The sequence below is a fragment of the Ranitomeya imitator genome, chromosome 2 (assembly GCF_032444005.1).
Source record: "Ranitomeya imitator isolate aRanImi1 chromosome 2, aRanImi1.pri, whole genome shotgun sequence".
Classification (NCBI taxonomy): Eukaryota; Metazoa; Chordata; class Amphibia; order Anura; family Dendrobatidae; genus Ranitomeya; species Ranitomeya imitator.
Window position 1 is genome coordinate 315,543 of NC_091283.1, and position 26,566 is coordinate 342,108.

The 26,566-nt window shown below is 50.6% G+C and overlaps 1 protein-coding gene across 1 annotated transcript in view; it reads left to right on the forward strand.

Annotated features, from left to right (window-relative positions):
• The first annotated feature begins 474 nt into the window (after positions 1–474).
• Positions 475–26,566, forward strand: part of TSPAN6 (tetraspanin 6) — a 114,143-nt gene continuing 88,051 nt past the window's right edge. Inside the window, exon 1 of the mRNA XM_069746075.1 lies at positions 475–940. Coding sequence (XP_069602176.1) covers positions 854–940 — 87 coding nt within the window. The 5' untranslated portion in view covers positions 475–853. The remainder of the gene's footprint in view (positions 941–26,566) is intronic.

Genomic DNA, 26,566 nt, shown 5'->3' on the forward strand with positions numbered 1-26,566 from the left:
TAGGGAGTCCGGGGGGCGGGGTCAGGAGGTGGGGGCTGGGGGTCCGGAGGGGTTTTGGGGTGTCGGGGGGGAGGAAGTCAGGGAGTCTGGAGGATTAGGGAGACCGGGGGGGGGGGGCTCAGGAGGTGGGGGCTGGGGGTCCGTAGGGGCTTTGGGGTGTCGGGGGGGGGGGGAGGAAGTCAGGGAGTCTGGAGGATTAGGGAGTCGGGGGGCGGGGTCAGGAGGTGGGGGCAGGGGGTCCGGAGGGGTTTGGGGGTGTCGGGGGGGGGGGGGGCAGGAAGTCAGGGAGTCTGGAGGATTGGGGAGACCGGGGGGGGGGGGGGTGTCAGGAGGTGGGGGCTGGGGGTCCGTAGGGGCTTTGGGGTGTCGGGGGGGGGGAGGAAGTCAGGGGGCGGGGTCAGGAGGTGGGGGCTGGGGGTCCGGAGGGGTTTTGGGGGGGTTCTCCGCAGGGATCAGCACATTGTTGCGCCCTCTAGAGGTCCGCGGTGGCACACACGTCTGGCAGCCGCTTATCTCACTCCCTAGAGATCCCACATCTGTGGCCGGAATCCCTGGGACCACCGTGTGCACAACCACCCCTCCCCCACGTATAATTAGGCGCTAGAGGCAGACATGCAGGAGTCGCTGGACACTCAGCTTCCTGGAACTCTTCATTCTTGAACTCTGCTCCCACGGTCCCTGCGCGATAACGTTACTGCGCTTGCGCAATGCCCAGAGCACTCGGATCTTCTTGGCACTGGCTCTTTGTTTGGAAACGAGTGGCCGAGCGCCTTCGGGAAATTCCGGCGGTAGCTCCTCGGCTGTTTCCGGCGTCCAGGTTGTAGTTGGAACTTGGCAGAAGTAGGGAGAAGTCATGGCGTCCCCGTCCCGCAGGCTCCAGACAAAGCCCGTTATCACCTGTCTGAAGAGCGTCCTGCTCGTCTACTCCTTCATCTTCTGGGTAAGGAGACGGCGGGAATGGTGACACTGTATGGCGGGGGAAGAGGGAACGCTGCCGGCAACTGTGTATAGAGGAGAAAGAGGGAACGCTGCCGGCTACTGTGTATGGCGGGGGAAGAGGGAACGCTGCCGGCTACTGTGTATAGAGGGGGAAGAGGGAACGCTGCCGGCAACTGTGTATAGAGGAGAAAGAGGGAACGCTGCCGGCTACTGTGTATAGAGGAGAAAGAGGGAACGCTGCCGGCAACTGTGTATGGAGGGGGAAGAGGGAACGCTGCCGGCAACTGTGTATGGCGGGGGAAGAGGGAACGCTGCCGGCAACTGTGTATAGAGGGGAAAGAGGGAACGCTGCCGGCTACTGTGTATGGCGGGGGAAGAGGGAACGCTGCCGGCAACTGTGTATGGCGGGGGAAGAGGGAACGCTGCCGGCAACTGTGTATGGAGGGGGAAGAGGGAACGCTGCCGGCTACTGTGTATAGAGGGGGAAGAGGGAACGCTGCCGGCAACTGTGTATGGAGGGGGAAGAGGGAACGCTGCCGGCAACTGTGTATAGAGGGGAAAGAGGAAACGCTGCCGGCTACTGTGTATGGAGGGGGAAGAGGGAACGCTGCCGGCTACTGTGTATGGAGGGGGAAGAGGGAACGCTGCCGGCAACTGTGTATACAGAGGAAAGAGGGAACGCTGCCGGCAACTGTGTATGGAGGGGGAAGAGGGAACGCTGCCGGCAACTGTGTATGGAGGGGGAAGAGGGAACGCTGCCGGCAACTGTGTATGGCGGGGGAAGAGGGAACGCTGCCGGCAACTGTGTATAGAGGAGAAAGAGGGAACGCTGCCGGCAACTGTGTATGGAGGGGGAAGAGGGAACGCTGCCGGCTACTGTGTATGGAGGGGGAAGAGGGAACGCTGCCGGCAACTGTGTATACAGAGGAAAGAGGGAACGCTGCCGGCAAATGTGTATACAGAGGAAAGAGGGAACGCTGCCGGCTACTGTGTATACAGAGGAAAGAGGGAACGCTGCCGGCTACTGTGTATAGAGGGGAAAGAGGGAACGCTGCCGGCAACTGTGTATAGAGGGGAAAGAGGGAACGCTGCCGGCTACTGTGTATAGAGGGGGAAGAGGGAACGCTGCCGGCAACTGTGTATGGAGGGGGAAGAGGGAACGCTGCCGGCAACTGTGTATAGAGGGGAAAGAGGAAACGCTGCCGGCTACTGTGTATGGAGGGGGAAGAGGGAACGCTGCCGGCTACTGTGTATGGAGGGGGAAGAGGGAATGCTGCCGGCAACTGTGTATACAGAGGAAAGAGGGAACGCTGCCGGCTACTGTGTATAGAGGTGGAAAGAGGGAACGCTGCCGGCAACTGTGTATAGAGGGGAAAGAGGGAACGCTGCCGGCAACTGTGTATGGTGGGGGAAGAGGGAACGCTGCCGGCTACTGTGTATAGAGGGGGAAGAGGGAACGCTGTCGGCAACTGTGTATGGCGGGGGAAAGAGGGAAAGCTGCCGGCAACTGTGTATACAGAGGAAAGAGGGAACGCTGCCGGCAACTGTGTATACAGAGGAAAGAGGGAACGCTGCCGGCTACTGTGTATACAGAGGAAAGAGGGAACGCTGCCGGCTACTGTGTATAGAGGGTAAAGAGGGAACGCTGCCGGCAACTGTGTATAGATGGGAAAGAGGGAACGCTGCCGGCAACTGTGTATGGTGGGGGAAGAGGGAACGCTGCCGGCTACTGTGTATAGAGGGGGAAGAGGGAACGCTGTTGGCAACTGTGTATGGCGGGGGAAAGAGGGAAAGCTGCCGGCAACTGTGTATAGAGGGGGAATAGGGAAAGCTGCCGGCAACTGTGTATAGAGAGGAAAGCGGGAACGCTGCCGGCAACTGTGTATGGAGGGGAAAGAGGGAAAGCTGCCGGCAACTGTGTATAGAGGGGGAAGAGGGAAAGCTGCCGGCAACTGTGTATAGAGGGGGAAGAGGGAACGCTGCCGGCAACTGTGTATACAGAGGAAAGAGGGAACGCTGCCGGCTACTGTGTATAGAGGGGGAAGAGGGAACGCTGCCGGCTACTGTGTATGGAGGGGGAAGAGGGAACGCTGCCGGCAACTGTGTATAGAGGGGGAAGAGGGAACGCTGCCGGCAACTGTGTATACAGAGGAAAGAGGGAACGCTGCCGGCTACTGTGTATAGAGGGGGAAGAGGGAACGCTGTCGGCAACTGTGTATAGAGGGGAAAGAGGGAACGCTGCCGGCAACTGCTCTGCTTCTCATATGAGCCCCCACCCCGCCTCACTCTCTGCTCTTCTTCCCCCCCCATTCGCGCTCTGCTCTACGATGTTTCTCTATTTTACCATTTTATCCTAAATGCCCGCACATGTCTTTCTCGCCTGAGGTTTTGGCTGCAGCAGCCTCATGTGGCACGTCATGGACTATCCAGCTAGATGTAGTGGTTGTGGTGTTATCTGCACGTGTCGCCAGAGCTTGGTTGGTGTAAACTTTGCTTGATGCTACGCTCAGTAAGTGTGGCTGCTGTTGTCACCAGTAGATGATGTGGCAAATGTCTCCCTGTGTCTCATCAGCCGGTACGGAAAGTATTCAGACCCCTTTAAATGTTTCACTCTTTGTTTCATTGCAGCCATTTGTTAATTTCATAAAGGTCATGTTCTCTCATTAATGTTCACTCTGCACCACATCTTCACTGAAAATAACAGAAATGTAGAAATTTTTGGAAATTTAATAAAAAAGAAAAACTGCAATATCCCATGGTCATAAGTCTTCAGACCCTTTGCTCAGTATTGAGGAGAAGCCCCCTTTGAGCTCGTACGGCCAGGAGTCTTCTTGGGAATGATGCCACAAGTTTTTCCCCCCTGGATTTGGGGATCCTCGGCCATTCTTCCTTGCAGATCCTCTCCAGTTCCGTCAGGTTGGATGGTGAACTTTGGTGGACGCCATTTTCAGGTCTCTCCAGAGATGCTCCATTGGGTTTAGGTCAGGGCTCTGGCTGGGCCGGTCAGGAATGGTCACAGAGCTGTTCTGAAGCCGCTCCTTTGTTATTTTAGCTGTGTGCTTAGGGTCATTGTCTTGTTGGAAGGTGAACCTTCGGCCAAGTCTGAGGTCCAGAGCACTCTGGAAGAGGTTTTCATCCAGGATATCTTTGTACTTTGCCACATTCATATTTCCTTCATTGACAACCAGTTGTCCTGTCCCTGTAGCTGAAAAACACCCCCATAGCATGATGCTGCCTCCGCCATGTTTCACTGTGGGGATTGTATAGGGCAGGTGATGAGCAGTGCCTGGTTTTCTCCACACATACCGCTTAGAATTATCACCATAAAGGTCTATCTTCATCTCATCAGACCAGAGGATCTTATTTCTCATAGTCTGGGAGTCCTTCATGTGTTTTTTGTTTTTAGCAAACTCTATGCGGCTTTCATATGTCTTGCACTGAGGAGATAATATAAACTGTGCAGGAAGTGTGGGTTAAATCTGCTCTGCCTGAATAATGAAGTTCCAAGGATAATAAATTTAGACGGTGGCTTATTCAACGCATTTCAAGGTCAGTGCGACCTCTTAGTCGCACTGACCTTGAAACGCGTTGAATAAACCACCAATTTATTATCCTTGGAACTTCATTATTAAGGCAGCGCGGATTTAACCCACACCTCCTGCACAGTTTATATTGTCATACGGCCGTTGATCGGCTTGTGGATCTGCAGCAGCCGAAATCGCTACATGCTCTTCATTCAACAAAATCAGGTGAGCAATTCTAAGAAAGCTCTCTTGGTTATCTATCGGAAAAGACCCTATTTTGTGCTTTGTGTCTCCACTTTTTGCCCTATAGTTGCACTGAGGAGAGGCTTCTGTTGGGCCACTCTGCCATAAAGGCCCGACTGGTGGAGGCTGCAGTGATAGTTGACTTTGTGGAACTTTCTGCCATCTCCCTACTGCATCTCTGGAGCTCAGCCACAGTGATCTTGGGGTTCTACTTTACCTTCTCACCAAGGTTCTTCTCCCACGATTGCTCAGTTTGGCTGGACGGCCAGGTCTAGGAAGACTTCTTGGTGGTCCCAAACGTCTCCCATTTAAGGAGGCCACTGTGCTCTTAGGAACCTTCGGTCTCTGAGCTCCTTGGCCAGTTCCTTTGGCCTCATGATTCTCATTCCCAAATCAAGTCCTATCAGTGTAATTACACATAGCTGGACTCCAATGAAGGAGCAGAACCATCTCACGGAGGATCACAAGGAAATGGACAGCATGGGACTTACATATGAGTGTCTGAGCAAAGGGTCTGAATACTTATGAGGCTATGTGCACACATTGCGGTTTTTACCGCGGAACTGCTGCGATTTTGATGCTGCGGGTCCGCAGCAGTTTCCATTGCGTTTACAGTAAACATGTAAACCAATGGGAAACCGCAAACTGCTGTGCACATGCTGCGGGAAAAACCGCGCAGAAACGCAGCGGTTTTCAATCCGCAGCATGTCACTTCTTTGTGCAGAATCGCAACGATGCTGCACACATAGAAATGCATTGATCCGCTTACTTCCCGCATGGGGCTGTGCCCACCATGTGAGAAGTAATGCGGATAATGTGCGGGTGGTACCTGGGGTGGAGGAGAGGAGACTCCACCAGGCCCTGGGAACCATATTTGTGTAAAAAAAAAATAAATAAAAATAAAAAATAATGCTATACTCACCTCTCAGCGCTGCACGCGGCCGTCCGGTCTCAGGTTGCTATGCGTGCAGGACCTGCGGTGATGTCGCGGTCACATGACTGTGACGTCACAAAGGTCCTTCTCGCATAGCATCTTTGGAACCGGACCGCCGCGTGCAGCGCCGAGGAGATCGGGACGTCAGAGGGTGAGTATAACCATTTTCTTTATCTTTTATTTTATTTTTAACATTACTATTGATGCTGCATATGCAGCATCAATAGTAAAACCAGTGCAGGAGTAAAACCCGCAGAGGAAACCGCAAGACGAACCGCGATAAATCTGCAGGGATAACTAGGGCGGGTTTGCCCTGCAGATTTATCAAATCCGCTGCGGGAAAACCCGCGGGAGAACCCGCAGAAGACCAGCCTACGTGTGCACATAGCCTGACTGTGATATTTCAGTTTTTCTTTTTAATATATTTGCTAAAATTTCTACATTTCTGTTTTTTTTTTTCAGTAAAGATGGGTGCAGAGTGAACATTAATGAGAAAAAATGAACTTTTTTGAATTTACCAAATGGCTGCAATGAAACAGAGTGAAAAATGGTTGCCTGCTGCTGTGTTATGGCTGCCATAGTATGGTTGCCGGCTGCTGTGGTATGGTTGCCGTGGTATGGGTGCCGGCTGATTGCTGACTGCCGTGGTATGGCTGTCAAGGTAAGGTTGCCGGCTGTCGTGGTTGCCGGCTGCCGTAGTTGCCTGATGCTGTTATGGCTGCTGTGGTATGGGTGCCGGCTGCTGTGGTATGGGTGCCGTGGTATGGGTGCCGGCTGCTGTGGTATGGGTGCCGTGGTATGGGTGCCGGCTGATGTGGTATGGGTGCCGTGGTATGGGTGCCGGCTGCTGTGGTATGGGTGCCGGCTGCTGTGGTATGGGTGCCGTGGTATGGGTGCCGGCTGATGTGGTATGGGTGCCGTGGTATGGGTGCCTGCTGCTGTGGTATGGGTGCCTTGGTATGGGTGCCATGGTATGGGTGCAGGCTGCTGTGGTGTGGGTGCCATGGTATGGCTGCCAGCTGCTGTGGTATGGGTGCCATGGTATGGGTGCCTGCTGCTGTGGTATGGGTGCCATGGTATGGGTGCCTGCTGCTGTGGTATGGGTGCCTGCTGCCGTGGTATGGGTGCCTGCTGCCGTGGTATGGGTGCCTGCTGCCGTGGTATGGGTGCCTGCTGCCGTGGTATGGGTGCCTGCTGCCGTGGTATGGGTGCCTGCTGCCGTGGTATGGGTGCCTGCTGCCGTGGTATGGGTGCCTGCTGCTGTGGTATGGGTGCCTGCTGTTGTGGTATGGGTGCCATGGTATTGGTGCCTGCTGCTGTGGTATGGGTGCCATGGTATTGGTGCCTGCTGCTGTGGTATGGCTGCCTGCTGCCGTGGTATGGGTGCCGGCTGCTGTGGTATGGGTGCCGGCTGCTGTGGTATGGGTGCCGTGGTATGGGTGCCTGCTGCTGTGGTATGGATGCCTGCTGCTGTGGTATGGGTGCCATGGTATGGGTGCCGTGGTATGGCTGCCTGCTGCCGTGGTATGGCTGCCTGCTGCCGTGGTATGGGTGCTGGCTGCTGTGGTATGGGTGCCTGCTGCTGTGGTATGGGTGTCATGGTATGGGTGCCTGCTGCCATGGTATGGGTGCCTGCTGCCGTGGTATGGGTGCCTGCTGCCGTGGTATGGGTGCCTGCTGCAGTGGTATGGGTGCCTGCTGCAGTGGTATGGGTGCCTGCTGCAGTGGTATGGGTGCCGGCTGCTGTGGTATGGGTGCTGGCTGCTGTGGTATGGTTGCCTGCTGCAGTGGTATGGGTGCTGGCTGCTGTGGTATGGGTGCCATGGTATGGGTGCCTGCTGCTGTGGTATGGGTGCCATGGTATGGGTGCCTGCTGCCGTGGTATGGGTGCCTGCTGCAGTGGTATGGGTGCTGGCTGCTGCAGTGGTATGGGTGCCTGCTGCCGTGGTATGGGTGCCTGCTGCAGTGGTATGGGTGCCTGCTGCAGTGGTATGGGTGCCTGCTGCAGTGGTATGGGTGCCTGCTGCAGTTGTATGGGTGCCTGCTGCAGTGGTATGGGTGCCTGCTGCCGTGGTATGGGTGCCTGCTGCTGTGGTATGGGTGCCGTGGTATGGGTGCTGGCTGCTGTGGTATGGGTGTCTGCTGCTGTGGTATGGGTGCCATGGTATGGGTGCCTGCTGCCGTGGTATGGGTGCCTGCTGCCGTGGTATGGGTGCCTGCTGCCGTGGTATGGGTGCCTGCTGCCGTGGTATGGATGCCTGCTGCTGTGGTATGGGTGCCTGCTGCCGTGGTATGGGTGCCTGCTGCCGTGGTATGGGTGCCTGCTGCCGTGCTATGGGTGCCTGCTGCCGTGGTATGGGTGCCTGCTGCTGTGGTATGGGTGCCTGCTGCCGTGGTATGGGTGCCTGCTGCCGTGGTATGGGTGCCTGCTGCCGTGGTATGGGTGCCTGCTGCCGTGGTATGGGTGCCTGCTGCCGTGGTATGGGTGCCTGCTGCCGTGGTATGGGTGCCTGCTGCAGTGGTATGGGTGCCTGCTGCAGTGGTATGGGTGCCTGCTGCTGTGGTATGGGTGCCGTGGTATGGGTGCCTGCTGCTGTGGTATGGGTGCCTGCTGCTGTGGTATGGGTGCCGTGGTATGGGTGCCGTGGTATGGGTGCCTGCTGCCGTGGTATGGGTGCCTGCTGCCGTGGTATGGGTGCCGGCTGCAGTGGTATGGGTGCCTGCTGCTGTGGTATGGGTGCCATGGTATTGGTGCCTGCTGCTGTGGTATGGGTGCCTGCTGCTGTGGTATGGGTGCTGTGGTATGGGTGCCTGCTGCTATGGTATGGGTGCCTGCTGCTATGGTATGGGTGCCTGCTGCAGTGGTATGGGTGCCTGCTGCAGTGGTATGGGTGCCTGCTGCTGTGGTATGGGTGCTGTGGTATGGGTGCCTGCTGCTGTGGTATGGGTGCCTGCTGCTGTGGTATGGGTGCTGTGGTATGGGTGCCTGCTGCTGTGGTATGGGTGCCTGCTGCTGTGGTATGGGTGCTGTGGTATGGGTGCCTGCTGCTGTGGTATGGGTGCCATGACTTGTGTGGATCGGACCGCACTTCTTACTGCCTGCAGGACACGCAGCTTTACGGCCGGGTGCAGACGATCTGACAGTGGCAGCGCTTTGGACGCAGCGTATATTCGCTTCCGTCTATTGAACTCTGGTGAATGCTCTTTGCTCACTGAGCCGTGCGGATTCACAGCATCTAATACTCTGTGGTTTAAATTTCTGTTGGAGACTCACATCTCCACAAGAGAAATGAACAAGCTGCGGTCTGGGAAAGGCGCTCTTCATGTCCGTGTTTGCGGACATTATGCATTAGTATTATGCGGTAACAGCTTGCCGCTTCGGGTTTGACACGGCATAAACACGCAATGTCAAATCGGCAGCAATTACTGATCGTGGGCGCGTACCCCAACACTGAGGTCACAGAGGACACGGATGCAGATGTCGCCTTGCACACAGGACATTCGCCGTCTATTGCCCTCGCCGTCTATTGCCCTCGCCGTCTGGACTTTACCTAACCGCCGCTCACTGGGGTCACTTTCCGCACAGAATTGAGCCAGCGCGTGGACGTTTGAGCCTTTCTGTTGTGGATTGAGCATTACTTTTTGCACTTTTCCGCACAGTCTGAGTTGTGTACAATTTGCAGAAACTGGTTTGACGTGTGAAATGAAAATCCCCTCCATTTAGCAGTTTGCTGGCGCTCCATGATAACAATCCTGTGGTTCTCCCCTCCCGATGTTCTGGATCCAGTAATGATCTTAGAACGTCACCAGTACAGCCAATCAGACATCAGAGTGATCTAGGATCGGTAAAGAGCTGGGATACAGAGACTAGCAAGTGTCACGGTGAGCATGGCCAGTGCACAGATCACAGCGCATCCCACAACAGTGTCCTAATGAAGTCAGTAGGTGACGTCACAGCTGTCCTGCACAATGACCACTGCACAGAGCACGCACACCACGCTGTCCTACTGAAGTCCTCTCCTGTATAGCGACTACTGCAAAGATCACAGAGCATGCTCACCACGCTGTCCTACTGAAGTCCTCTCCTGTATAGTGACTACTGCACAGATCACAGAGCACGCACACCACGCTGTCCTACTGAAGTCCTCTCCTGTATAGTGACTACTGCACACATCACAGAGCACGCACACCACGCTGTCCTACTGAAGTCCTCTCCTGTATAGGGACTACTGCATAGATCACAGAGCACGCTCACCACTGTCCTACTGAAGTCCTCTCCTGTATAGGGACTACTGCATAGATCACAGAGCACACTCACCACTGTCCTACTGAAGTCCTCTCCTGTATAGGGACTACTGCATAGATCACAGAGCACGCTCACCACTGTCCTACTGAAGTCCTCTCCTGTATAGGGACTACTGCACACATCACAGAGCATGCTCACCACGCTGTCCTACTGAAGTCCTCTCCTGTATAGCGACTACTGCACAGATCACAGAGCATGCTCACCACACTGTCCTACTGAAGTCCTCTCCTGTCTAGCGACTACTGCACAGATCACAGAGCATGCTCACCACGCTGTCCTACTGAAGTCCTCTCCTGTATAGCGACTACTGCACAGATCACAGAGCATGCTCACCACTCTGTCCTACTGAAGTCTTCTCCTGTATAGCGACTACTGCAAAGATCACAGAGCATGCTCACCACACTGTCCTACTGAAGTCCTCTCCTGTATAGTGACTACTGCACAGATCTCAGAGCATGCTCACCACACTGTCCTACTGAAGTCCTCTCCTGTATAGGGACTACTGCACAGAGCACGCACACCACGCTGTCCTACTGAAGTCCTCTCCTGTATAGTGACTACTGCACACATCACAGAGCACGCACACCACGCTGTCCTACTGAAGTCCTCTCCTGTATAGGGACTACTGCATAGATCACAGAGCACGCTCACCACTGTCCTACTGAAGTCCTCTCCTGTATAGGGACTACTGCATAGATCACAGAGCACGCTCACCACTGTCCTACTGAAGTCCTCTCCTGTATAGGGACTACTGCACACATCACAGAGCATGCTCACCACGCTGTCCTACTGAAGTCCTCTCCTGTATAGCGACTACTGCACAGATCACAGAGCATGCTCACCACACTGTCCTACTGAAGTCCTCTCCTGTATAGGGACTACTGCACAGATCACAGAGCATGCTCACCACGCTGTCCTACTGAAGTCCTCTCCTGTATAGCGACTACTGCACAGATCACAGAGCATGCTCACCACACTGTCCTACTGAAGTCCTCTCCTGTATAGTGACTACTGCATAGATCACAAAGCATGCTCACCACGCTGTCCTACTGAAGTCCTCTCCTGTATAGTGACTACTACACAGATCACAGATCATGCTCACCACACTGTCCTACTGAAGTCCTCTCCTGTATAGTGACTACTACACAGATCACAGATCATGCTCACCACACTGTCCTACTGAAGTCCTCTCCTCCTGTATAGTGACCACTGCACAGATCATGCTCACCACACTGCCCTACTGAAGTCCTCTCCTGTATAGCGACTACTGCACAGATCAGTAGGACAGTGTAGTGAGCATGCTCTGATCTGTGCAGTAGTCACTATACAGGAGGAGAGGACTTCAGTAGGACAGTGTGGTGAGCATGCTCTGAAGTCCTCTCCTCCTGTATAGCGACTACTGCACAGATCTCAGAGCATGCTCACCACACTGTCCTACTGAAGTCCTCTCCTGTATAGCGACTACTGCAAAGATCACAGAGCATGCTCACCACACTGTCCTACTGAAGTCCTCTCCTGTATAGCGACTACTGCAAAGATCACAGAGCATGCTCACCACACTGTCCTACTGAAGTCCTCTCCTGTATAGTGACTACTGCACAGATCACAGAGCATGCTCACCACACTGTCCTACTGAAGTCCTCTCCTGTATAGCGACTACTGCACAGATCACAGAGCATGCTCACCACACTGTCCTACTGAAGTCCTCTCCTGTCTAGCGACTACTGCACAGATCACAGGGTATGTCCACAACATGCCGAGGGTGATGATGTCTTCGAGAAGTGACGGCTCTTGCACACTTGTATAATGACTACTCTACAGGCCACAGAGCATGCTGCTGACCAGTGGCACAGAATGAATAAGCTCATGTAATGAAAGACACACAGGTGTGTCCTCATGAGCCTTATATAGAGTTAATGTCACAATTAATTTGGCAAGTGACCTGGGACCAGGGGGCACCTTTTCTGGCCCTAACACTAGGGAGCGCCCTAGCTCGCCCTGTACCCTGGGATACTTCAGATGGCGAAGATGCCTCCGCCCTTACCTTATCTCTTTCAACAGTTTTATGTCTGCCCCCTTCCCCCACTCGGGGAAGAGAGGCGCAACTGTGTACCACAGTACACCAATCTGACAGACAGGAGGCAAAGGTAAACTGAAGACTCCACACATGCAAAATATACACTCACACATAACACAAGAATCCACCAGGGTGTGTAGGGAGGGGGAAGCAAGTAAAGCGGGAAAGGATAAGTGATTTCCAAACGTACAATTCAGCAAACGGTCGCTAATAAACTCCTCCAGCTCTCCTTTTCCACACCAGCTTCTCCCCCTCCAGATCTATGCTAATGGTAACTCGTACAAGCACCTGGTAATCAAGCCCAGATTTTATAGGGAAGAGGAGCACAGCTGAATGCAGGAATTCCCAACATGGCCGATTAACCCCTGTACTGCTGAAGGAAACAAACACGTTTTAATGCACTGGAGAATTGCTTCGTCTCAGCGGCGGAGCAGGAGCCATCAGACGCTGCGATCTTCTGGATTCGCAATTGTGGTGATCCTGTGACAGTTAGGGTGGTGACATCACTGATCCCCGCCAGGCAACCTGCAAAACCGGGCGTGGTGCACACGGGGCAGCGCACCGAGGTGAAGAAAGCAGAGCGGGGATACTCGGGATACACCCGCAACACTCTACCATAATAGTCTATAGCTGATGTCACTGCGTATGACAATTAGACAATGGAAAACGATTTGGCCAAAAAATAACTTAATTCATAGTTGTGAAGATCCAAAACTAACCAGGGCGCAGGCTCAATGGACCTCTGGGCTCGATCAGCAGTCACTATGGTGGTCCCACCAGGGTCCGTAGCCAAACCCTCATTCTGTCCTCCTGTCATGGTCACTACAAAGCGTCGGACACAACGGGCTTCTATCGTATGTGTATTACTCGGGAGCAGGTCGCTCCTAGATCAGCCGGTACACGGCGTTTCTGGGCCGTCACTAGCAGCGTGATGACCGGATCCACACGGATTGTTTTGGATCTTCATATTTCTAGGGAACCTGTTTCTATACTTTGTAAGGAAGGTGAAGACTGAACTTTAATAATGAGGTAAATGTTAGAAGAAACAACATAGTGTGAGATGCCGGGCGATCTCACATCTGCTCACAAGTGTCCCACCATCGTGAGTCACCTCCAGACATGGAGAATTCCTGTGATCCAGCATCAGCCGGACCCGCCGGATTATCAGATATTCCACTTACTCCTCCATCCTATAAATCTACATTCACAAGAAGCTGCTCAATGATTGGAAGATTGTTCCCATGAATTACGGAATGTCTCACGAAATCTGGACCTTTAGGAGATTCTGTGAAAGTAATGTGATTTGTTGTGTGTCCGTGTTTGAACAACTTGTATCTTGTGCAAATGTCCCCTGAGGCTGCGCTAATCCTCGCGCCCGTCTCGGGGGAAGGGATCCATACAGGTGGGCCACGTATCCCCTGCAGACTGTGGAATATAGTGGTCTGTTTGGGGTATGTCCCCTCAGGACACTGCTGAAGTTCTGCAAGCTGCTGATTTTCTTACCAGCATGTGGACGAGATTTAGGATTCTGCTAGTAATGTAATTGCTGTGGAATCTCGGAAAATCCATGACGCGTTTGAGCCATGTGCACGCCATACTTTCAGGTCTTGCTCCAAGTGGCCTCACGGGCGCTGCCCTCATCCGTCAGAGATCTGCCCCAGATTACACGTCTGCAGACGAGTTTCTGGCTTGTCCTGTATCCCTGCGAATTGAGACACTGATTTGGCCTTTATCCTAAGGCTATGTGCACACGTTACATAGTTAGTAAGGCCGAAAAAAGACATTTGTCCATCCAGTTCAGCCTATATTCCATCATAATAAATCCCCAGATCTACGTCCTTCTACAGAACCTAATAATTGTATGATACAATATTGTTCTGCTCCAGGAAGACATCCAGGCCTCTCTTGAACCCCTCGACTGAGTTCGCCATCACCACCTCCTCAGGCAAGCAATTCCAGATTCTCACTGCCCTAACAGTAAAGAATCCTCTTCTATGTTGGTGGAAAAACCTTCTCTCCTCCAGACGCAAAGAATGCCCCCTTGTGCCCGTCACCTTCCTTGGTATAAACAGATCCTCAGCGAGATATTTGTATTGTCCCCTTATATACTTATACATGGTTATTAGATCGCCCCTCAGTCGTCTTTTTTCTAGACTAAATAATCCTAATTTCGCTAATCTATCTGGGTATTGTAGTTCTCCCATCCCCTTTATTAATTTTGTTGCCCTCCTTTGTACTCTCTCTAGTTCCATTATATCCTTCCTGAGCACCGGTGCCCAAAACTGGACACAGTACTCCATGTGCGGTCTAACTAGGGATTTGTACAGAGGCAGTATAATGCTCTCATCATGTGTATCCAGACGTTGAGGATTTCCTGCAGATCTGCAGCTTTTTTTTCCACGCAGAAACGCAGATCTGCAAGTGATTTACAGTACAATGTGAATCAATGGCAAAAAAAATGCTGTGCTAATGGTGCAGAAAAATCTGCACAGAAAACGCAGCAGATTCAAAAAAGGACCATGTCCATTCTTTTTGCAGATCTGCTGTGTTTCTGCACCCATTCCATAATAGAATTCTGCAAGGGTGAAAAATCTGCAACGTGTGCACATACCAAAAAAGGCACAGATTCTGACCTGCGTTTTCTGCCAGGAAATGAGAATCTGCACAGAAAATTCCACAGTAAAATCTTCAACGTGTGCACATAACCCAAGTCATATTGCACGACTCGTTAAGTGTTGATTGTGACTTGTAGGATCGCTACTCCCAACAGGTGGCGCTATAGAGCTCAAGTCCTCTCTTTCTCTGAAGAGGCAATTTGCATATTATATTTCCCAGAGGAGCATTGCACGGCGAATAAGCGTCTTACCTTGACAAGCCAGAGATGGTATGTCACTGTCCATAAGGATAAACGTTGCCCCTTAGACCCCAGTCCACAGCCTCTCACTTAGCCAAATCAGTTCACGCTTCGCACTGACGAGGGCCAACAGCCCGAAACACCGTGTCTGCGAATTGAGATACTGATTTGGCTTTTATCCTAAGTCATATTGCACGACTCGTTAAAGGGCTGATTGTGACTTGTAGGATCACTACTTCCAACAGGTGGCGCTATAGAGCTCAAGTCCTCTCTTTCTCTGAAGAGGCAGTTTGCCTACGTGTATCCCTAGTAATGTTCATGGACGTGGGCTTGTGGCATAGCTGCCTCTCCTAAGTTTTACTTGCATGATGGGCAAAATAACCTCATTTCTCCCATTTGTGCATGATGTTTTCCTATGAACCCTGGAAACTATTAGGATGTTACACGGGTTTAGACCCTCGATGCGCCAGCCTTGAGTTACAGGAACACTGGACCTCGAATGACTGCTGACAGTAGTCGCCTGCAGTCTTATAGCTTACTTCTGACACACTTGGACATGTTCTGACGTGAGCAGGGCACCTTGCATGTCCTCCAAGATTTTAATCCATGAGTGCGTAGTGTGTTACTAACAGTAGCATAGTAACATATAAATAGTGTTGAGCCACCCCCCTAGTGTTCAAGTTCGTTTCTTCGAATTGGGGAGTGTTCGATGAATGTTCGTCGAACGTTCAACGAACCCCATTGAAACCAATGGCAGACAAACACATAAAAAACACCTTAAAAGGTGTCCAAAAGCTGACAAACTGCTCAGAAGACACAACAAGCACATGGAAAAGTCACAACTACATATGGTCATGCGAAAAGAAAAGAGGAGGAGGAGACACAGATATAGACATGTCATGCCCTTGTAAAATCAAGAAAGGCTGGAGTAAAAATCTAAACTCACTCTACCAACACCCAGACGTCGCGACAAAAAAAAGAAAAAAAAAGAAATATCTTTAGGTAGAATGGCGGCGGGTCCATTCAGAACACTTTCCTTAGAAGATGTAGTGGTACCCCCGTTGGGAGTTGTGCCAAAAAACGAACCCAATACATTCAGACTAATCCACCATTTGTCATATCCATGGGGCAGAACAGTAAACGACAACATCGACGCGGAACCAAGTACAGTACTATGTACTGTAGCTCCTTTGACGAGGCAATCAGGCGGGCCAAGAAGTTGGTAAGGGGCACCCTAATGGCCAAAACAGACATTGACATTGACTACCTGTGCCTCCGAATAGTGTCCTCCCATTGGGCTGCTTCTGTGAAGGAGCATACTACACAGATCGTTGTTTGCCCATGGGGTGCTCCATATCCTGCTCACTATTTGAGGCGTTTAGTTGCTTCCTCGAATGGGTCATCATGGACATTTCTAAGGGGGCACATATTATCCATTACCTTGACGACTTATGCCTGGGCCCAAAAGATTCGCCACAGTGTGAATACACGCAGTAGTCCACCTGTGAGGAGAGAGCTGGAGGGAGAGTGGACACCCCAGAGCTGAGGGGTTAGATTGAGAAAGAAAGATGGCGGTGTAGCTTGCTTCATGGGTGGGGTACTCTGCTGAGTAGCAGAAACTGCTACTAGGCCCAAAAGGATTTCCTGGGCTAGATGCAGTTAAAAATTATTAATTAAACAGGCGGTGTAGCTTGCTTCATGGGTGGGCTACTCTGCTGACTAGCAGACACTGAAGCTTTGGAGCAGACCTCTGAATCCCAGGCCATAGTATGAGTAAACCGCTCTGCAGACTCAACCATCTGTGTTACCCTAAGCCATAGTGTATGTTGTTTCTAAAGGTTAAAAGGGGGGGGGGGAACAGCCCCACCCACCTGGAATTGACAATGCCAACGTCATGTAAAACACAGCAAGGGGACTCCAAAAAGAGTCATTTTTTTCCAAAAATTGGGCCACAGACACCACTTAAGTGGCATCAATTTCGCCAGAGTTTTTTAAGATGGTTGGTGAGGTGATTTTCAAAAATCATCAAGCTTTTAGTCTCCCCGGGATGACACAGGGGTAGAAAAGTCCTTGCGGATCCAGGATTTGTTCATCTTGATGAACGTTAGTCTGTCTACATTGTCACTGGACAGCTGCGTGCGCTTATCTGTCAGCACACCACCAGCAGCGCTGAACACACGTTCAGAGAGAACGTTGGCTGCGGGGCACGACAAGATCTCCAAGGCGTGAGTGGCGAGCTCAGGCCATTTTTCCAGATTGGAAGCCCAAAATGAGCAATGGTGCAGTTCCACAGTCATGGCATCGATGTTAACTTGGAGATACTCTTGTACCATCCTCTCTAGGCGTTGGCTGTGCGTCAGACTTCTTGTTTCCTGTGGCCTTGCAAAGGATGGTCTAAAAAATTATTGAAACGATTGGAAAAAATTGCTGTTACCACCAGATACGATGTTACTGTTACGGTTTGAGTGATGACTCGACAGTCCCACGGTTGGCAAGTTAGAACTCAGAGATTCACTACGTGCACCACTGTTTTTTTTGTGGAAAAGCAGACGTTAGATTCTGTAACAGTCTCTGCTGATACTCCTGCATGCGTGAATCCCTTTCTATGGCAGGAATTATTTGGCCAAATTTACTTTTGTACCGGGGATCTAAGAGTGTGACAACCCAGTAGTCGGCATTACTTCGGATTCTGACAATCTGAGGGGCTTGTTGCAGGTAGTGCAGCAAGAAGGCACTCATGTGTCTTGCGCATCCAGGAGGACCAAGTCCTTGTTGTCTTGGTGGCGAGGTGAGAATCATGCTTCCTTCCTCTGTCCTCTCCCCCCAACCTCGCACAACAGAAATTTGATCAAGGTCTCCCTCATCTGATGAGTCTTCCATGCCCAGCGCCAGTTCGTCCTCCACTTCTTCCTCGGCTCCTGCACCTTCCTCAACAGTTTGGCTGCTACCATGCGCCCTCGGTAATCTTCCCCACCCTCCAATGCCAGCCGCCTTGGTGCTGCCGACCGTCTGGACCTTTTTAGATATTATCCCTTCCGCATATGACTCCTTCTGTTCCTCCTCCTCCTCTTGTTCCACCACCTGACTCCGAATACTGTTTAAGGTGTGCTCCAGCATGTAAATGACCAGAATAGTCATGCTGATAATGGCATCGTCAGCACTAAACATCTTCGTCGCTATTTCAAAACTGCAGAAGGTTGCAGAGGTCCCTGATCTGAGACCACTCCTGCAGCGTGATTTGCCCCAACTCTGGATCTTGTTGGCCCAGGCTATACGTCATAACGTATTGCACTAGGGCTCGTCGGTGCTGCCACAGTCGCTTCAACATGTGCAGAGTTGAATTCCACCGTGTGGGCACATCGCATTTCAGCTGGTGAACTGGCAGGCCCAACGACTTCTGTAGAGATGCAAGTCGTCGAGCTGCGGGATGCGAACGGCAGAAGTGAGCACACAGCGACCGTGCCCTCTGCAGAAGCCCATCTAGTCCGGGATAGTGGGATAAAAATTGCTAGACAACCAGGTTCAAAACGTGAGCCATACAAGATACGTGTGTGACTTTGCCCCGGCGAAGAAGGTTTACACAGTAAAATATCGATATTTGCAGATGATACAAAACTATGTAAAGCAGTTAATACAAGAGAAGATAGTATTCTGCTACAGATGGATCTGGATAAGTTGGAAACTTGGGCTGAAAGGTGGCAGATGAGGTTTAACAATGATAAATGTAAGGTTATACACATGGGAAGAGGGAATCAATATCACCATTACACACTGAATGGGAAACCACTGGGTAAATCTGACAGGGAGAAGGACTTGGGGATCCTAGTTAATGATAAACTTACCTGGAGCAGCCAGTGCCAGGCAGCAGCCGCCAAGGCAAACAGGATCATGGGGTGCATTAAAAGAGGTCTGGATACACATGATGAGAGCATTATACTGCCTCTGTACAAATCCCTAGTTAGACCGCACATGGAGTACTGTGTCCAGTTTTGGGCACCGGTGCTCAGGAAGGATATAATGGAACTAGAGAGAGTACAAAGGAGGGCAACAAAATTAATAAAGGGGATGGGAGAACTACAATACCCAGATAGATTAGCGAAATTAGGATTATTTAGTCTAGAAAAAAGACTGAGGGGCGATCTAATAACCATGTATAAGTATATAAGGGGACAATACAAATATCTCGCTGAGGATCTGTTTATACCAAGGAAGGTGACGGGCACAAGGGGGCATTCTTTGCGTCTGGAGGAGAGAAGGTTTTTCCACCAACATAGAAGAGGATTCTTTACTGTTAGGGCAGTGAGAATCTGGAATTGCTTGCCTGAGGAGGTGGTGATGGCGAACTCAGTCGAGGGGTTCAAGAGAGGCCTGGATGTCTTCCTGGAGCAGAACAATATTGTATCATACAATTATTAGGTTCTGTAGAAGGACGTAGATCTGGGTATTTATTATAATGGAATATAGGCTGAACTGGATGGACAAATGTCTTTTTTCGGCTTTACTAACTATGTTACTATGAAGGGCGGCACCCAGGTTTGCAGCATTGTTGTGCACGACCTTCCCTGGCTGCAGGTTGAGTGGAGACAACCATTGATGGAACTCGGTCTCCAGAGCTGACCACAACTCCTCTGCTGTGTGGCTCACATTTCCCAGACATTTCAATGTAAACTCCGCCTGATGGCGTTGAGCCCTGGTGACAGCATAGTGAGGAGGTGTGCAGGATTCCTTCTGCGCAGTTACAACGCGGGTGGCATTACCAGACAGGCTTTGGGTGCAGGTGGAGGACCGAGAGGAGGTTAAAGAGGCAGAAGCGGTGGAGGAACTTATAGATACAGAGGATGGACGCGCAAATTGTGGGGACGGCAAGACTTGGACAGCAGCCCCTTCTCCTGATGTCACCATAGTTACCCAGTGCCCAGTCACCAACATGTAACGCCCCTGTCCATGTCTACTCGTCCAAGTGTCTGTGGTGAAATGCACCCTGTCACACACAGAGTTTCTTAAGGAAGCAGTAATGTTGTGTGCGACATGCTGGTGTAGCGCAGGCGCACCTTTCTTTGAGAAGTAGTGGTGACTGGGCATCTGGTACTGGGGCACTGCGACGAACATAAGGTCTTGAAAATCCTCTGTGTCCACCAGGCGGAAAGGCAGCATTTCTGTGGCCAACAGCTTGCAGATGGAGAAATTCAACCACTTAGCTTTGTGTTCTGTAGGAGGAAATGGTCTTTTACTTGTCCACATCTGAGGGACCGAGGGCTGGCTGCCGTGCTTAGACGGGGTTGAGTAGGGCGTCCCCGGAAAACTGCTGATCTGTGAGGAAGGTGCAGGTGGAGATGTTATGTTAAACTAAACCACAGAAAAACAAAACCCTAAAAGCATTTTTTATTCATAAATATTTAAAAAGTCCAAATGATCAACAGTAGACAAATGCATAAATTACCATCACCAAACTGAAATTGGGTATTGGTACAAGGGTACTAATCTGGAAAGTGCCAGATTAAAGATAATGGTACACAAACCTAACTTGGCCCTAATAGTAACATAGTAACATAGTTAGTAAGGCTGAAAAAAGACATTTGTCCATCCAGTTCAGCCTATATTCCATCATAATAAATCCCCAGATCTACGTCCTTCTACAGAACCTAATAATTGTATGATACAATATTGTTCTGCTCCAGGAAGACATCCAGGTCTCTCTTGAACCCCTCGACTGAGTTCGCCATCACCACCTCCTCAGGCAAGCAATTCCAGATTCTCACTGCCCTAACAGTAAAGAATCCTCTTCTATGTTGGTGGAAAAACCTTCTCTCCTCCAGACGCAAAGAATGCCCCCTTGTGCCCGTCACCTTCCTTGGTATAAACAGATCCTCAGCGAGATATTTGTATTGTCCCCTTATATACTTATACATGGTTATTAGATCGCCCCTCAGTCGTCTTTTTTCTAGACTAAATAATCCTAATAAAGTCCTACACACGCTGTACCTTCCTGACAGTGGAGGTTGGCACCCTAAGTTCGACACGGCGCCCCCACTCCCCGACGGCTGTCCCTTCTATCCCTGAAGGCCCTGTCAGCTGCCCAACCCAAGACCCACCACCTTGCTCACAAATGGCTAATTCCCATGGCTATAAAAATGTATAAAATAGCCTCTCCTAAGATAGAAATAGAAATAAACCCTCTAGTATTCACTAGTTTATTGGGAGTTGCCAAACAGTGTCCATTCAAGGACCACAAATTGCCCTCACATTAAAGGCTCATGCTGTAACTGTCATTAGCATGACTAAAGAAAAAGAGCAAATCCAAGATGACTATGTATATATTGTCCTCTAATGTCAAATTAACATCCAGATCTACTCTTTAATAAATTGTGAGCCAAAGGAATAGAAATAGTTTCATAGCAAGCTCTGGTTCAGTCCAATAGATATATGCATTCACCAAGTTCTCCTGGTACCACATGTGGTATCAAATCTATTGCCATAAATGTTTGTGGCCAGCAAGCTATCGAAACGAAAACAAGTTACTTATCTGAGTCACATAAATTGTTTCCTAGTCCACGTCCCTACGCGTTTCACCCCTTCCTGATATAGGGGCTCATCGGAGGACCATCAATAGAGGCAAAGCCATAGTGGCCTAAAGTGCATGTTGACATGGACACTGTTTGGCAACTCCCAATAAATTAGCCATTTGTGTGCAAGGTGGTGGGTCTTGGGTGGGGCAGCTGACAGGGCCTTCAGGTATAGAAGGGACAGCCGTCGCGGGGTGGGGGCGCCGTGTCGAACTTAGGGTGCCAACCTCCACTGTCAGGAAGGTACAGCGTGTGTAGGACTTTATTAGGGCCACATTAGGTCTGTGTACCATTATCTTTAATCTGGCACTTTCCAGATTAGTACCCTTCTACCAATACCCAAATTCAGTTTGGTGATGGTAATTTATGCATTTGTCTAGTGTTGATCATTTGGACTTTTTAAATATTTATGAATAAAAAATGCTTTTAGGGTATGTGCACACGATGCAGATTTAGTGCAGAACTGCAGCAGATTTTTCTGCAGCAGAAACGCTGCAGAACTGCACTGTGATTTACAGTACAATGTAAATCAATGTGAAAAAAAAGCTGTGCACATGGTGCAGAAAAATCTGCGCAGAAACGCTGCAGATTTCAAAGAAGTGCATGTCACTTCTTTTGTGCAGTTCTGCAGCGTTTCTGCACCCCTCCATATAGAAATCCATTTTGTGCGTTTTTGGTGCGTTTTTGATGCGTTTTTTATGCGTTTTTTGTGCAGATTTGTGCACAAAAAACGCATCAAACGCATAAAAAACGCACCTGCGGATTCTGCCAGGAGATGCAGATTTAGTGCAGATTTTATGCAGAAAATTCTGCACCAAATCTGCATTGTGTGCACACAGCCTTAGGGTTTTTCTGTGGTTTAGTTTATTTCTAATATACCCTAGTTACCATGTCGGAGAGCGCTCAACACCAGCAGGTGTTTCCACTTGCAAATTTACTGACGACCTGCCAATCACACTGGCTGTTGCGGGTAAAGAGGTGGAAGGTCTGCGTCCAAAACCATGTGCCACTGCTGTCCCCACAGTCACAGAGGATGAAGAGACCGCGGATGCACTTGATGGGGCTGACGGTGGTTGGCCCGGCCCACTAGGCCGCATTGTAGCAGTGAGCTTCCCACTGCAACTTATGCCTCATATCCATGTGACGGTTCATGCATGAAGTACTCAAACTATTCATTTTTGTGGCCTCTGAGATTTTGGTGACAAATCTTACAGACAACATGAGTTGGGTCATCCTTTGCGATCTCAAAAAATGCCCAGGCTATGCAAGGCTTAGAGCCCATGCGACCTGAAGAGCCACCACGACTTCTGCTCAGAGGCACAGTTGAGGTTGAGGATGCAGTTGATGTGCTTTCAGTACTCCGTCTCTGTCCAGGAAGGCGCAACCTAACCTCGTCGTCAGACTCGTCACTAGCATCCTCCTCCACCTTCTCTGCTGACCTCATGGACTGACGGACTGTGGGTTGTCAGTAAGTGGGGTCTCTAACCTCGTCATCATCATCACCCTCTGTGTTTTCACATCCGTTGTCCTCAGAGCCAACCTCTTCCTGCCCTGACCGAAAAATCAAGTTTTCGTACCAAGCAGGTATCTCAGTCTCATCATCTTCCTCATTGTCTCCACCAACAAGAGTTACAGTTGGGGAACGAGGGTCTACATTATGCGCAGAACCTTCTTCATCTGGGCCTGGATCCGACTCGCAAAGATTCTGGGTATCAGTGCAGATCATTTCCTCATCTGGATTCACAGAAGCTCTGGAGCAGACCTCTGATTCCCAGGCTATAGTATGCGTAAACAGCTCTACAGACTCAACCATGTGTGTTACCCCATGCTCAGACGGGCGGCTTGAGACTTGGGAGCTGTGAGGAAGCAATTGGGGTGACACCTCTGAGGACTGGAGTATTTGTGATGTTGAAGATGAGGTGGAGGAGAGCCCACTTGAACGAGCACTTGATATTCGTTCAAGCACCTGCTGTTTTTGTGCTTCATCTGGAATTTGAAGCGATGGTTGTAAGAAAGGGATCATATCAGATTGTCCACGAAAAGTAGTAGACATCTTACTTTGGCTGGAAGATGGTCTTTCTTCTGCAGATGTTAGTGTTGCTTTACCACCTACCCCATGCACACAACCTTTTTATCCCTTTCCAACACGCCTATTCCCCTTTCCACCAGCAGCAGGCCTTTTGCCACTCATTTTGGTGGTTAACTAATTGGCAACTCTGTAGTTGTTGGCAAAAAAAAATGATGGATGGAACCCGAGCAGAGCTGAGTGGCCAAACTGTGGTACTAGGCCAAAAACGATTTACTGGGTTCGATGCAGTCAAAATTTAGATACACAGGCGGTGTAGCTAGCTTCACAGGTGGGCTACTCCGCTGATGTGCAGACACTGCTACTAGACCCAAAACGATTTACTGGGTTAGATGCAGTAAAAATTTAGATACACAGGCGGTGTAGCTTCACAGACGGGCTACTCAGATGACGTGCAGACACTGCTACTAAGCCCAAAACTATTTACTGGGTTAGATGCAGTAAAAATTTATATACACAGGCAGTGTAGCTAGCTTCACAGACGGGCTACTCACGTGACGTGCAGACACTGCTACTAAGCCCAAAACTATTTACTGGGTTAGATGCAGTAAAAATTTATATACACAGGCAGTGTAGCTAGCTTCACAGACGGGCTACTCACATGACGTGCAGACACTGCTACTAAGCCCAAAACTATTTACTGGGTTAGATGCAGTAAAAATTTATATACACAGGCGGTGTAGGTGGATTCACAGGCAGGCTACTCAGATGACGTGCAGACACTGCTCCTAGACCCAAAACTATTAACTGGATTAGACGCAGTGAAAATAGAGATACACAAGCGGTGTAGCTAGCTTCACAGGCGGGCTACTCAGATGACTATCAGACAATGCTACTAGCCCAAAAGGATTGGCTGAGCTAGATTACACTAAATGTTGTGACAAACACTTGCACAGCACTGGCACAGACCTGCCTGCAAACAGTGCTATGAATTGCTGTAACTTACCCTGAAAAGGGCTGATATTACAACTAGTCCCGACTACCTAAACCTATCTCTCTGACAATTCACTCGCAATTCACACTCTTAGACTGTATAGCGCCCACAGCAGCAGCGGTGCCGTCTAACACTAAGCTGCAGCCAGGCTCGGACCAGGCATTGATACCTGCTAGCATACTGGCCAGCAGCTGCCTAGGGCCCCCACTGCTTCAGGGGCCCCCAGCCAGTGGCTACGGGGCTCCTGAGTCAAGGGGGCCTGCCCTGTGCCAGTAGCAGCAACTGGAGACAGTATCCTGTCCACGCTGCTAAATTAAAATGAATATTCACGCTTCCCCATGCCCCTATGGGCGTGGAGAGGCGTGAATATCATTTCTCTTTAATAGCAGGGAGCGTTAGCCGCTGGCTACAGCTAACACTGCCCGCATGTAAAGCCCCACCACACACACACACACACACACACACACACACACACACACACACACACACACACACACACACGCAGGCACACACACACACGCAGGCACACACACACACACACACATGCAGGCACACAGACTCACACAGAGCAGCTCACCTCCCGGCGTCCTGCTTCCTGTCTGAGACAGCCCAGCTGGATGACGTCATCACCCAGCGCGCTGTCTCAAACAGAAAGCTTTCAGCGAGGAAGAGTCTGCTGGGATGAGCTGCTGCTGTGGGGAGCTGAGCTGTGCTGTGTGCCTGCGTGTGTGCATGTGTGTGATGAGCTGCTGCGGTGAGGTGTGTGTGGTGGTGGTGAAGGACAATGATATTGGTGGGGGGAGACAATGATGGAAGTGATGGGAGAGACAAGGATGGAGGTGATAGGCAATGATGGTGGGGAGGCAATGATGGAGGTGATGGGCAATGATGGTGGTGGGGAGGCAATGATGGAGGTGATAGGCAATGATGGTGGTGGGGGAGGCAATGATGGAGGAGATAGGCAATGATGGTGGTGGGGGAGGCAATGATGGAGGTAAAGGGCAATGATGGTGGTGGGGGAGGCAATGATGGAGGTGATAGGCAATGGAGGTAATAGGCAATGATGGTGAGGAGGCAATGATGGTGGGGGAGGTGATAGGCAATGATGGTGGGGAGGCAATGATGGTGGTGGGGGAAGGCAATGATGGAGGTGATGGGCAATGGTGGTGGTGGGAGGCAATGATGGAGGTGATGAAAAAGGTAATGATGGTGGTGGGGGAAGGCAATGATGGAGGTGATGGGCAATGCTGGTGGTGGGGAGAGGCAATGATGGAGGTGATGTTGGAGGTGATGAAATGGACAATGGTGGGGGAGGAGGCAATGATGCAGGTGATGGAATGGGCAGTGATGGAGGTGGTGGGGGAGAATGATGGGGTGGAGGGGGAGAAGGCAATGATGGAGGTGGTGATGTGGATGGAGAGGGGCTGCATTATACTTTATCAGGGGGCTACATTATATTATGGGGGCTACATCATACTATATGAGGGGGCTACAGTATACTCTATGGGGGGCTGCATTCTCTCAGGGGACTACATTATATTCTGTGGTGGGCTGCATTATACTATATGAGGGGGCTGCATTATACCCTATGAGGGTGCTACGTTATATTCTATGGTGGGGACTGCGTTATACCTGAGGGGATTGCATTATATTTTGTGGGGTGCTGCATTATATTCTATGAGGGGACTGCATTATATTTTATGAGGGGGCTACATTATATTTTGTGAGGGGGCTACCCCAACCCTTGCTACATAATTAAGACGTGAACTACCTTATATTATACCCTGATATTAGCGCCTTTTACCTCACAATTGGTGGTCTCGTATCTATTTCTATGTAGTGGGCCCCAAGAATGATTTTCTCTGGTGGGCCCAAGGTGCTCCAGTCCTACGCTGGCTGCATCAGTGAGGAAACGGTGGCGACGGGGCAAATGGCTGGTTCTTATAGGGCAAGGACATGTGACATACACAGCCAATGATACATGCCCTTGCTTGTTTGCATCACATGCACATTGCTGTGTGTGTGCACTGCTGATAGGCTGAGAGGCTGCACCACCCACTGTAAATGCAGGAAAGAAAAAAAAATGGAGATCGGCGTTATTTCAGC